The sequence below is a fragment of the Eretmochelys imbricata genome, chromosome 1, assembly GCF_965152235.1.
Source record: "Eretmochelys imbricata isolate rEreImb1 chromosome 1, rEreImb1.hap1, whole genome shotgun sequence".
NCBI lineage: Eukaryota > Metazoa > Chordata > Testudines > Cheloniidae > Eretmochelys > Eretmochelys imbricata.
The window spans coordinates 12939417-12953544 of NC_135572.1; the positions used below are offsets into that span (position 1 = coordinate 12939417).

Consider the following 14128-nt stretch of genomic DNA (forward strand, 5'->3'; position numbering starts at 1 on the left):
CCGATCCGCCCCCCGCCCCGATCCGTCCCCGCCGCCCTCGCCTCCCCCGCCGATCCGCCCCCCGCCCCCCCCGCCCCGCCCCGGGCGCCCTCGCCTCCCCCGCCGATCCGCCCCCCGCCCCGCCCCGCCCCGGGCGCCCTCGCCTCCCCCGTCGATCCGCCCCCGCCCCTCACGCCCTCGCCTCCCCCGTCGATCCCGCCCCCGCCCCGCAACGGGCGCCCGGGCCCCCTCGGTCGATCCCCAACGTCCCCGCGGTAAAATGCCCGGCTCCCCTCCCCCACCTACCCCATGCGCATCTTGGAGCCGGACTGGCCGCCCCCGCCGGGCACGACGGGCCTGGGAGGCAGGCGGCCCAGGTGCAGGTGCTTCTCCAGGGTCGACATGACGGGGAGAGGCCCAGACAGAACAGCAGGTACCGCCCCCGCCGAGCCAGCAGCACTGCACCCACCCCCCGCCGGAAGTACCCCCTGCCGCGCCACGCCGCGCTGCACCACGGGAAATAGAGTCCACCCCCACTCCTACTCACGGGCGGGGGAGCGCCTCCTCTGCCGGAAGCGTCTGCCCTCGCGCAGGATCCCCTCGCCGGAAGCGGGGCCGCAGCGCCCCCTGGGAATTGTAGTTCATCTCGGCGGGCTGTGTGAGGCTCTCCCAGGGCTGGCTGACTTGACTCTCCCGCCGTTTCCCAGGGGGCCCCGCGGCGAGCTGAGGCGGCGGCGGCGGTTGCCGGGCAGCGGCGGTGGCTGAGAGCCGGGCCTGGCGCGGGGGAGCGGCGGAGGGATGAAGCAGAAGAGGCCGAAGGGCCCCGCTCCCAGGATGGGCGGTGGCGCCCGCAAGAGGCGAGGTGAGAGCCCCGGGGAGCGCCCAGCGGTACCCCGGGGGACAGGGCAGATGCCCTGGCTGCGGGAGTCCCCGGGGGACAGGGCAGACACCCTGCCTGGGCGGGGGGGGGGGCGGGAGTCCCCGGGGGACAGGGCAGATGCCCTGGCTGCGGGAGTCCCCGGGGGACAGGGCAGACGCCCTGTCTGGGCGGGGGGGGGCGGGAGTCCCCGGGGGACAGGGCAGACGCCCTGTCTGGGCGGGGGGGGCGGGAGTCCCCGGGGGACAGGGCAGACGCCCTGTCTGGGCGGGGGGGGCGGGAGTCCCCGGGGGACAGGGCAGACGCCCTGGCTGCGGGGGGGGGGGCGGGAGTACCCGGGGGACAGGGCAGATACCCTGCTGGGGCGGGGCTTGGTACCCTGTAGATACCTGGGGCAGGGATCTGGTAGCAGTTGGTGGCAGTAGGGGCCCATAAGAGGCAGCAGATCCTGTGATGGGCATCTGAAGGGGTGGGGTGGTAGCACCCTCCATAGCATGATTCGCACCCTAAGCACTGTGTGGGATTGGGATAATGGGGTGGCAGTACCTTGGGCACCCTGTCGGGAGGTGGTAGTTGCCTGTGTTGGTGCTGTAAGTGTATGGTGCCTTTGGGGATTATAACGTGGTGTGTCGTGCCCTTGAGGTGCAACAGAGGGCTGGGAGCCCCGTATGGGTCTTGGTGATTACTTAAAGAAACTTAGGGTATGTCTACACTACGATATTAGGTCGAATTTATAGAAGTCGGTTTTTTAGAAATCGGTTTTATATATTCGAGTGTGTGTCCCCCCACAGAAAATGCTCTAAGTGCATTAAGTGCATTAACTCGGCGGAGTGCTTCCACAGTACCGAGGCTAGCGTCGACTTCCGGAGTGTTGCACTGTGAGTAGCTATCCCACAGTTCCCGCAGTCTCTGCCGCCCATTGGAATTCTGGGTTGAGATCCCAATGCCTGATGGGGCTAAAACATTGCCGCGGGTGGTTCTGGGTATGTATCATCAGGCCCCTGTTCCCTCCCTCCCTCCGTGAAAGCAGCAGCAGACAATCGTTTCTTGCCTTTTTTCTTGAGTTACCTGTGCAGGTGCCATACCACGGCAAGCATGGAGCCCGCTCAGGTAACCGTCACCGTATGTCTCCTGGGTGCTGGCAGACGTGGTACTGCATTGCTACACAGCAGTAGCAACCCCTTGCCTTGTGGCAGCAGACAGTACAATAGGACTGGCAGCTGTCATCGTCATGTCCGAGGTGCTCCTGGCCGCGTTGGCCAGGAGTGCCTGGCAGACATGGGTGCAGGGACTACATTAGAAGTGACTTGACCAGGTCATTCTCTTTAGTCCTGCAGTCAGTCCTATTGAACCATCTTATGGTGAGCAGGCAGGCAATACGGATTGCTAGCAGTCCTATTGTACCATCTTCTGCCGAGCAGCCATGAGATGTGGATGGCTTTCAGTCCTTCTGCACCGTCTGCTGCCAGCCAAAGATGTAAAAGATAGAAGAAGTGGATCAAAACAAGAAATAGACCAGATTTGTTTTGTACTCATTTGCTTCCCCCCCCTCCCCCCAGTCTAGGGGTCTCATTCCTCTAGGTCACACTGCAGTCACTCACAGAGAAGGTGCAGCAAGGTAAATCTAGCCATGTATCAATCAGAGGCCAGACCAACCTGCTTGTTCCGATAAGAACAATTACTTAGGTGCACCATTTCTTATTGGAACCCTCCGTGAAGTCCTGCCTGAAATACTCCTTGATGTAAAGCCACCCCCTTTGTTGATTTTAATTCCCTGTAAGCCATGTTGTCAGTCGCCCCTCCCTCCGTCAGAGCAACGGCAGACAATCGTTCCGCGCCTTTTTTCTGTGCAGACGCCATACCAAGGCAAGCATGGAGGCCGCTCAGCTCACTTTGGCAATTAGGAGCACATTAAACACCACACGCATTATCCAGCAGTATATCCAGCACCAGAAACTGGCAGAGCGATACCAGGCGAGGAGGCAACGTCAGCATGGTCACGTGAGTGATCAGGACATGGACACAGATTTCTCTGAAAACATGGGCCCTGCCAATGCATGCATCATGGTGCTAATGGGGCAGGTTCATGCGGTGGAACGCCGATTCTGGGCTCGGGAAACAAGCACAGACTGGTGGGACCGCATAGTGTTGCAGGTCTGGGATGATTCCCAATGGCTGCGAAACTTTCGCATGTGTAAGGGCACTTTCATGGAACTTTGTGACTTGCTTTCCCCTGCCCTGAAGCGCATGAATACCAAGATGAGAGCAGCCTTCACAGTTGAGAAGCAAGTGGCGATAGCCCTGTGGAAGCTTGCAATGCCAGACAGCTACCGGTCAGTTGGGAATCAATTTGGAGTGGGCAGATCTACTGTGGGGGCTGCTGTGATGCAAGTAGCCCACGCAATCAAAGATCTGCTGATACCAAGGGTAGTGACCCTGGGAAATGTGCAGGTCATAGTGGATGGCTTTGCTGCAATGGGATTCCCTAACTGTGGTGGGGTCATAGACGGAACCCATATCCCTGTCTTGGCACCGGAGCACCGAGCCGGCGAGTACATAAACCGCAAGGGGTACTTTTCAATAGTGCTGCAAGCTCTGGTGGATCACAAGGGACGTTTCACCAACATCAACATGGGATGGCCGGGAAAGGTACATGACGCTCGCATCTTCAGGAATTCTGGTCTGTTTCAAAAGCTGCAGGAAGGGACTTTATTCCCAGACCAGAAAATAACTGTTGGGGATGTTGAAATGCCTATAGTTATCCTTGGGGACCCAGCCTACCCCTTAATGCCATGGCTCATGAAGCCGTACACAGGCAGCCTGGACAGTAGTCAGGAGCTCTTCAACTACAGGCTGAGCAAGTGCAGAATGGTGGTAGAATGTGCATTTGGATGTTTAAAGGCGCGCTGGCGCAGTTTACTGACTCGCTTAGACCTCAGCGAAACCAATATTCCCACTGTTATTACTGCTTGCTGCGCGCTCCACAATATCTGTGAGAGTAAGGGGGAGACGTTTATGGCTCGGTGGGAGGTTGAGGCAAATCGCCTGGCTGCTGGTTACACGCAGCCAGACACCAGGGCAATTAGAAGAGCACAGGAGGGCACAATACACATCAGAGAAGCTTTGAAAACCAGTTTCATGACTGGACAGGCTACGGTGTGAAAGTTCTGTTTGTTTCTCCTTGATAAAACCCCCCACCCCTTGGTTCACTCTACTTCCCTGTAAGCTAACCACCCTCCCCTCTTCCCTTCGATCACCGCGTGCAGAGGCAATAAAGTCATTGTTGCTTCACATTCATGCATTCTTTATTTATTCATCACACAAATAGGGGGATGACTACCAAGGTAGCCCAGGAGGGGTGGTGGAGGAGGGAAGGAAAATGCCACACAGCACTTTAAAAGTTTACAACTTTAAAATTTATTGAATGCCAGCCTTCTGTTTTTTGGGCAATCCTCCATGGTGGAGTGGCTGGTTGGCCGAAGGCCCCCCTACTGCGTTCTTGGGCGTCTGGGTGAGGAGGCTATGGAACTTGGGGAGGAGGGTGGTTGGTTACACAGGGGCTGTAGCGGCAGTCTGTGCTCCAGCTGTCTTTGCTGCAGCTCAACCATACACTGGAGCATATTGGTTTGATCCTCCAGCAGCCTGAGCATTGAATCCTGCCTCCTCTCATCACGCTGCTGCCACATTTGAGCTTCAGCCCTGTCTTCAGCCCGCCACTTACTCTCTTCAGCCCGACACCTCTCCTCCAGGTCATTTTGTGCTTTCCTGCACTCTGACATTATTTGCTTCCATGCATTCATCTGTGCTCTGTCAGTGTGGGAGGACAGCATGAATTCAGAGAACATTTCATCACGAGTGCGTTTTTTTTTTTTCTTTCTAATCTTCACTGGCCTCTGGGAAGGAGAAGATCCTATGATCATTGAAACACATGCAGCTGGTGGAGAAAAAAAAGAGGCAGCGGTATTTAAAAAGACACATTTTATAAAACAATGGTTACACTCTTTCAGGGTAAACCTTGCTCTTAACATTACATACACAGCACATGTGCTTTCGTTCCAAGGTCGCATTTTGTCTGCCCCCACCGCGTGGCTATCCCCTCAGCTTTCCCCGTGGCTAACAGCGGGGAACATTTCTGTTCAGCCACAGGCAAACAGCCCAGCAGGAACGGGCACCTCTGAGTGTCCCCTGAAGAAAAGCACCCTATTTCAACCAGGTGACCATGAATGATATCTCACTCTCCTGAGGATAACACAGAGAGATAAAGAACGGATGTTGTTTGAACGCCAGCAAACATACACTGCAATGCTTTGTTGTACAATGATTCCCGAGTATGTGCTACTGGCCTGGAGTGGTAAAGTGTCCTACCATGGAGGATGCAATAAGGCTGCCCTCCCCAGAAACCTTTTGCAAAGGCTTTGGGAGTACATCCAGGAGAGCCGCAAATGCCAGGGCAAATGAATCCTTTCACATGCTTGCTTTTAAACCATGTATAGTATTTTAAAAGGTACACTCACCGGAGGTCCCTTCTCCGCCTGTCGGGTCCAGGAGGCAGCCTTGGGTGGGTTCGGGGGGTACTGGCTCCAGGTCCAGGGTAAGAAACAGTTCCTGGCTGTCGAGAAAACCGGTTTCTCTGCTTGCGTGCTGTGAGCTATCTACAACCTCATCATCATCATCTTCTTCGTCCCTAAAACCTGTTTCCGTGTTGCCTCCATCTCCATTGAAGGAGTCAAACAACACGGCTGGGGTAGTGGTGGCTGAACCCCCTAAAATGGCATGCAGCTCATCATAGAAGCGGCACGTTTGGGGCTCTGACCTGGAGCGGCCGTTCGCCTCTCTGGTTTTCTGATAGGCTTGCCTCAGCTCCTTAAGTTTCATGCGGCACTGCTTCAGGTCCCTGTTATGGCCTCTGTCCTTCATGCCCTGGGAGATTTTGACAAAGGTTTTGGCATTTCGAAAACTGGAAAAGAGTTCTGATAGCATGGATTCCTCTCCCCATACAGCGATCAGATCCCGTACCTCCCGTTCGGTCCATGCTGGAGCTCTTTTGCGATTCTGGGACTCCATCATGGTCACCTCTGCTGATGAGCTCTGCACGGTCACCTGCAGCTTGCCACGCTGGCCAAACAGGAAATGAGATTCAAAAGTTCGCGGTTCTTTTCCTGTCTACCTGGCCAGTGCATCTTAGTTGAGAGTGCTGTCCAGAGCGGTCACAATGGAGCACTCTGGGATAGCTCCCGGAGGCTAATGCCGTTGAATTGTGTCCACAGTACCCCAAATTCGACCCGGCAAGGCCGATTTAAGAGCTAATCCACTTGTCGGGGTGGAGTAAGGAAATCGATTTTAAGAGCCCTTTAAGTCGAAAAAAAGGGCTTCATCGTGTGGACGGGTGCAGGTTTACATCGATTTAACGCTGCTAAATTCGACCTAAAGTCCTAGTGTAGACCAGGGCTTAGGTAATAGGGAGTACCTTTATTGGAGCAACAGGTACCCTAAGGGCACGCTTGGGTCAAGACAGTCTCCATGCATACGGTGGGCACCCTGGTGATGCAGAAGGGATCTGGAGGATGTCATTCTATCATCCAGGGAGGTCATTCACTGAAGGATGGTGGGGGGCATTGCAGGGCAGTATTGAACAGACCAGTTGCAACAGCAGCACTTTCCGGCTTCATTGGCACTAATGGATGGCTTTGCACGGAACAATCATAGTCTCAGTGGTGGTGTGAATGTTAATTGTTGCAACAAATTTTGTATGTGAACACCAGGTGTGTTACAGTCATGCCAAGAATCTGCAATGCACAAATGTTGTAGGCTATAATGTTCTAAATATCTATAGGGTAACCCTAAGTATAGCATAGAATGATAGACATATCTGCAGAACACCAAGTATTTTTTTAACTCTGTAAAGTGATCTGCATCTCAAATATACTACTTACATTTATATTTTCAAGAAATAATACTGTGTTATATCTCCACAGGTGTCAGTGATATCTCCCCTTCTACAAGTTTACCACCTCTTGTTGAAGGCCAGTTGCGTTGTTTTCTCAAGTTAACAGTCAGTAAAATCTTATGGATGGTCTCTAAACCGCCTACTTCTGTTCTCATCCGGGTGAGGTGGTGGGGGGAGACATCAGATGGTACGCTGTTTAATCCCAGGAATACTTCACAGACTGAGCAAAAAGCAGTGAAAACCACCACCCGCTATGCAATTCGCTGTGGGCCAAAACAGTTTGCCTCATACCTGACAGGTACAACAGCTGTATCCTCTGTATTAATTTTGCAGTTGAAATTGTTTTGTATATGGCAACTATTCAGTAGACTTTAGCAGGAATTGGGAAGTGCATTAATAAGTAATAAAACATAACTTAATTTTATTTTTACTGAATCTAAAAGATGGTTTTATGTAGTGTCTTATGTTTGATATTTCAAAGGGCATTGCATGTTTATAACCCTCAGGAGAATCATCAAAATAAAAAGCTATTCCATACTACTAGATGTTCTTAAATATACTTGTAGATTGATCATGGCAAAAGTATTCAAGAGACAGAGTGAGAGCTCTGTGTCTTCTGGCCAAAGAATTATCACAATAAGCATCCTGTGTTTCTGCAGCTGAAATGTCATGAAGACAAAACGATCCCATCAAGTACCTTTTAAAAAAACCAAAAACTTTAAGGCCCCAATCCTCCAGCAAGCTCTGTATCACCTTACACTTGTATGAACCTTTATTGGAGGATTGGGGTCTTAAGTAGTTTAAGTGCTTCTGTGCGATATTATTACATGTAAGTATGTAAACCATATTTATAGTAATTTCTTAGCAGTATAACATTTCTCTACCTGTTACATGTCCTAGTAATAATACTCTTTATCTAGTGCTTTTCATCCCTAGAGCTCAGTGCTTTACAAAGGAGGCAAAGTATCATCTCTATTTTACAGATGGGGAAACTGATGCATACAGGGGAAAGTGACTTGCCTGTTGTCACCCATCAAACCAGAGCCAAGGATTAAACCCAGGTCCCCGGAATCCCTATCAAGTGCTCCATCCACTAGACCTCATTGTCTCGCATATAGTCCCCCTCTCCCTATTTTAATTATGCTTTTTTGTTTTGTTTTTTCACATTTCATTCTGGTTTTTAATTTGAAGTTTTAATTATATTTTAACTAGGGTTATCAAGTAATTAAAACAATCACAATTGTGTGATTAAATAAATGAATTGCCATTAATCATGTGATTAATCGTGCAGTTAATAATAGAATACCATTTATTTAAATATATTTGGATGCTTTCTACATTTTCACATATATTTAAATTATAACATAGAATACAGAGCGTACAGTGATCACTTTATATTTATTTTTTATTACAAATATTTTCACGGTAAAAAACAAAAGAAATAGTATTTTTCAGTTCACCTCAGACGCATACTGTAGTGCAATCTCTTTATCATGAAAGTTGAACTTACAAATGCAGAATTATGTACAAAAAAAACCTGCATTCAAAAATAAAACAATATAAAACTTTAGAACCTGCAAGTCCACTCAGTCCTATATGTTCAGCCAATCACTCAGACAAACAAGTTTGTTTACATTTGCAGAAGATAATGCTGATTACAAGGTCATCTGAAAGTGAGAGCAGGCATTCACTGTTGTAGCTGGTGTCGCAAGATATTTACGTGCTAGATGCACTAAAGATTCATATGTGCTTTCATGATTCCACAGGACATGCATGCACGCTGATGATGGTTCTGCTCGATAATGATCCAAAGCAGTGCAGACTAATGTGTGTTCATTTTCATCATCTGAGACAAATGCCACCAGCAGACAGTTGATTTTCTTTTTTGATGGTTCAGGTTCTATATTTTCTGCATCAGAGTGTTGCTCTTTTAAGACTTCTGAAAGCATGCTCTGCCCCTTGTCCCTCTCTGATTTTGGAAGGCACTTCAGATTCTTAAACCTTGGGTCGAGTGCTGTAACTATCTTTAGAAATCTCACATTGGTACCTTCTTTGCGTTTTGTCAGATCTGCAGTGAAAGTGTTCTTAAAACGAACAACATGTGCTCGGTCATCATCCGAGACTGCTACAACGTGAAATATATGGCAGAATGCGTGTAAAACAGAGTAGGAGACATACAATTGTCCCCTAAGGAATTCAGTCACAAATTTAATTAACGCATTATTTTTTAACAAGCGTCATCAGCATGGAAGCATGTCCTCTGGAATAGTGGCCAAAGCATGAAGGGGCACACAAATATTTAGCATATCTGGCACATAAATACCTTGCAATGCCAGGTACAAAAGTGCCATGGGAATGCCTGTTCTCGCTTTCAGGTGACGTAAATAAGAAGCAGGCAGCATTATCTCCCGTAAATGTAAACAAACTTGTTTGTCTGAGCGATTGGCTGAACAAGAAGTAGGACTGAGTGAACTTGTAGACTCTAAAGTTTTATATTGTTTTGTTTTTGAGTGCAGTTATGTAACAAAAAATCTATATTTGTAAATTGCACTTTCATGATAAAGAGATTGCACTACTACGCTACTTGTAAAATACTATTTTTGTTTATCATTTTTACAGTGCAAATATTTGTAATCAAAGTAATAATATAAAGTGAGCACTGTACACTTTGTATTCTGTGTTGTAATTTAAATCAATATATTTGAAAATGTAGAAAAGCATCCAAAAATATTTAATAAATTTCAATTGGTATTCTGTTGTTTAGCCTTGCGATTAAAACTGCAATTAATTTTTTTAATCACAATTAATTTTTTTGAGTTAATCTCATGAGGTAAATGCGATTAATTGACAGCCCTAATTTTAACTGCAATACTGTTGTTGTTCACAAAGGGTTTTTTAATATGTTGTCTTATGCCAGATCTAAGTTAGCTGTTCCTGTCTCCTGTAGATATGGGTGTTCTTTTGTTGGAGGTAATGACCAAACCTGACCATCTTCCAATTGGTAGAGCTCAAATCAATGGACTATCACAACTATCTCCAAGCCACCCAATCAGTGGATTTTTCACTGTTATTTCACCAACATCTGAGAAATTAGGCGAACTGCAGGTAGTACTGAAATCTCTTTCTCCACAACTCACCTGAGCCAGCCAAGATTTTAAAAAATTGGTGCCTAGAATTAGACTTGTAAACCTATATTTAACCTTAAGTATTTGTTTTTGAAAGTCCTGCTTCTGGGCTATATTCCCTTGAAGAAACTGATTCCTTTGATTGAAAATGTGTAATGTGAACTAACTGCTTGTAAATATTCCAGAGATTAAGCTAGTATCTAACATAACTGTATCGAATACATAGCCTCTTGTACGGGAAATGCAGCATGCTATGTAATACGGAAAGAAAAACAACTGTAGAATGTTTGGCACATTTAATTAAACAGCACATTCTTCTTACATTGTGTCTTTCAGGTATCTCTAGTCTTAGAGCCCTTGTCTGAAACCTATGACAGTAGCAGCTCCATCCCAACCACAGATGTGAGTTTAGACATTGCTGCTTCTGCTCAGGGAACCAGAGGAATGACTGAATCCAGCAAGACTCCGTTTCTTGCTCCTGCACAACTGCATGGACCACCTGGTATGGCTGGAAGAGAGTCTGTTAACAGTAGCAGGGCCGCTACTCCAAGGTAACTTTTTTTTCCAGATAAAATAAAGGAATGTCTTTTCATTTCAAATGTTTTATTAAGCATCAGCAATGTGTTTATGACTAAGGCTGTAAGAAAATCATGGGCCGCAATTTTGTTGTGGAAATAGCAACTTTATAAAGCTTCCACAAATTCGAGTGGTGGTGTGCCCCATGCTCCAGGTCACACCGCCGCTCACTCAGATTTGGACCAACTGACCCTCCATCACACTTACCTTCAAGAGCAAAGCGGGAACACACAGCGTGTCTTTTGTGCTGACCACCCCACCACCACAACTCTAACAAACCAGCTGCTATTTTTGAACCAAACAATCAAAACTTTTTTACAGCCTTATATATGACTCATGGATTAAGAAGTACATCCATGTGTAGTCTAAATCATGTTGTAATTAGGCATGTAAGAAAAGAATAAAGGGCCAGATCCTCAGCTGATATAAATCTGCAAAGCCCCATTGACTTCATTGGAGCTATGTGGTTTACATAAGCTGAAGATGTGGCCCATAATGTTTTAATTATAATTTGAGTCAGCATATTTCATAGTTCGAATGTAAGAACGGAAGTCAGGATTTCCTCTATGCAGCCAAATACAAATATGTCATGTTTTTCTTTGAGGTGGGGGATACAGTACTCTGATTAAGGAATGTGCATAAGAGTTTGAGGAGCACTATATTTACAAATCAACTTTGGGTTTTACTAAACTTTATCTTTTTAAATAGAGGAATAGACCACTTGCTCTTTCAAGAGAATTCTGAGAACATAAAGAACAGTTTCCCTGGGTCTCAGCATCGTCCAATTTTACCAGATGAAAATTTAAAAGTGAATCCCCCAAAGAAACAGGCATCATTTCCCAACAGTTCTGATCTTGAATTGCAAGCAGGAACACCTGTGGGGAGCCACAGTAATGCACATGTGCTGTCTTTGCACAACCCAACTACAAAAGACCTCCTTTCAGGTTTGTAAATATTTGCCATCAGGGTTTAGGTTTCATTTGAAACTGTACAAGCTCATTAATATTTCAGCTAGCTGACATGTGATACAAGTTGGTGCTCTTGTAAAACTGAAGGCTTCAGGATAAGTGTTTCTTGTAATGTTCTAGAGACAGTATTTGGAACTTAAACTGACAGTCAAAACACTTTTTGTATTTAATATATAAAGATTTAATTTAGTGCTGTTCCTATTGGGATCCAGGAAGTGGGCGGGCGAAAGCCCACCCACTGCTAAAGGACCCCCCTCAGCCTAAGGGGAGGATCCACAGGACCTGGAAGCCAAGTGATTCTGGGGGACAACTAATGAAATAACAGGGACAGGAGTGTGGTCAAAGGGTAAAACGAAGGGAACCTGACGGGGACATCGAGCAGAGAACCCCAGACAGCGCCCACTGCTCCTTGAAGGCGTCAAGGGAGCCAGTGGACGCCGCCCAGAGGAACTCTGCCCAGATATGTGAACGGACAGAGGGTCGGAAATAGGCCCCACAGTCACAGGAGGCCGGGGTAAACCGCGCCAAGTACACACCCGTGCTCATGGCCCTGTGAAGGAGCAGCCAACTGATATCCCCGGCGGGCTTCGGGACTGGTGGCAGGTGGCCTGATTATCCATAGAACAGGTATAGTATGGGCAGCAGCTGTACAAACTACCTCATCCTGCCCTACCTCATACTGCCTCATCTCTGACCTGGAGGAACAAGAAGGGAATATCAGTCTCCTAGCCTATTTAATCCTTGATTTTATCTGCTGAGATGGCTATCAAGAGTGCAAACTGTGTTAGTGGGATTTTGTTTTTTCTATGCGATCAGCACTTGTTTGATAAGAATTGGACTTAGATCACTAACTTAGTTGCTACAGGCCACCAAATTAGCTGTCAGGCTTTAGTATTATTAGCTCACTGTCATCCTGAGCTGGATTTAGATGAGTAAATTAGCAATGGAAGCTTCCCATATCCTATTGCCAATTTTCTGAGCTGTCCATTATATTTACTGAGAAATCTTGAAATTGGACTGCTAGTGAGGAACCTTTGGATTTCAAGCCAACCTTCCATGGGTTAATCTGGCTACCATACCTACCATACCCTCTCTCCACCATCTGGTTCAATCTATCTAGCACAAGTGATTTGTGCCTCATACTGCCCTGTGCTCAAGACTGAAGTAGGCTCCCTCTAACTCCCCGTTGTGTTATATGTTTTATGGTATATAGCAAGTTTAATCTCCAATATGTCAAGGGCTCTTTATAATGACAGACATAGATATAAAATTTACATCTGGCATATTTACTTTGTGTGCACATGGCTTTTCTGTTTTAAATTACATTTTAATTTTGAGTTTTTATTCTTTATTTTCCAGCTCTTCTGGATCAAGGCAATAAACTCCGCAATGCCATGGCTGTTTCTGCATTGAAATCCAGCCCAGATACTGACGTTGAGTTGAATGAAGTGCATCCTTCTGTAAAGAGAGACACTTTCAAAGCAACAGCAAAGTGAGCTTGAAGGAGGGAGTGTGTTTTACTTCCAAGCCATAAATTTCAAGGCATTATCATATTTTCCTATAATGATGTGATTTGTCTCACATCTTTCAGAATTCTTATTCAAACAGTTGTAAATAAGTGCCTATATTTCACCTCACCAGTTGCAGTCCATATTGGTAATGACTTAACGTCAGTGCCATCTGAAGGTCATTCAGTGATCTGTCTGATATGAGTGAGTAGGTCTCTTCGTGATGTACAGGTATCCACAATTGGCAACCTTGCTGGTAGTTTAAGCAGTGTCAAAAGGTTACCTGAGTTTAGAGGCTGAGATACCCAGTCAGACCTAAAAGAGATACCACAGTTTGAAGCATGTTTGGTAGGGAGACAGTTTCAGTGCTGCTGCCTATGCTATATTTGATTTGTAAATAAGTAGAGGATTTCAGTCTCCCCAGGAATGTTGATCAGGCACCTTTCATGAGCACTTTAAAAAAATAAAAAGAGAAAGAATGAGAAAAAGCGTAGAGAGCCTGCAGCTGCTATGTTTATATTGCAGGATTCGGCTGCACTTTTGGCACATTATAAACTTATACTTACAATTTTTGATCCAAACTTGTAACTTTAAGTCAAATCTACCTAGTGTTGTATAACAGAAATTGTCCTTTTTGTACGTAGGGAGTTAAAATGCAAATAGAAACACACTGTATATAGGTTTTTATTTGTGCTAAATAAGAGAAAATCTGTTTATTTGATAGCTAAAATGAATAAAATCTGGAACAAACCAGAAACACTTATTATCCTTATTCCTCCTCCTGATCCCTCTTCACTGGAATAACTGTCATCCAGGAGCCTTAAAACCTTGGACCCTGATGTTACATCCACTGCTGAAGATCCACTTCTCCTAGCGTCTGAATACACAGTTCAAGAATTTGACTCCCATGCTGAAAAAAGAGCAATACAACTACTACTGGGCAGGTGAGTGCCATGGCAGGCATTGAGATGTTGTCGTAAACATTCCCAAAATGACCCAGTTATCTATTTCTTGTATTATATGGGATACTTGTTGAGTCAGTGCATCCTCTCCATCATTGCTGGAAATATTTTGGAGTACGGGGTTATCGGGTGGTGGTAAGAGAAAATATTTTACACTTGGAGTTTGTGCCCACTTTTGTGAGGGTT

General features: G+C 46.6%; 2 protein-coding genes across 2 annotated transcripts in view; one reads left to right on the plus strand and one right to left on the minus strand.

The window, feature by feature from the left end:
- The window catches only part of PPME1 (protein phosphatase methylesterase 1), a 46230-nt gene extending 45803 nt beyond the window's left edge, over nt 1-427 (minus strand). Inside the window, exon 1 of the mRNA XM_077836541.1 lies at nt 286-427. Within this exon, the coding sequence (XP_077692667.1) occupies nt 286-383 (98 nt within the window). The 5' untranslated portion in view covers nt 384-427. The remainder of the gene's footprint in view (nt 1-285) is intronic.
- The window catches only part of C2CD3 (C2 domain containing 3 centriole elongation regulator), a 91681-nt gene continuing 77942 nt past the window's right edge, over nt 390-14128 (plus strand). Inside the window, exons 1-8 of the mRNA XM_077836791.1 lie at nt 390-412; nt 687-841; nt 6832-7101; nt 9751-9908; nt 10265-10479; nt 11213-11448; nt 12832-12964; nt 13796-13924. Coding sequence (XP_077692917.1) covers nt 778-841; nt 6832-7101; nt 9751-9908; nt 10265-10479; nt 11213-11448; nt 12832-12964; nt 13796-13924 — 1205 coding nt within the window. The 5' untranslated portion in view covers nt 390-412; nt 687-777. The remainder of the gene's footprint in view (nt 413-686; nt 842-6831; nt 7102-9750; nt 9909-10264; nt 10480-11212; nt 11449-12831; nt 12965-13795; nt 13925-14128) is intronic.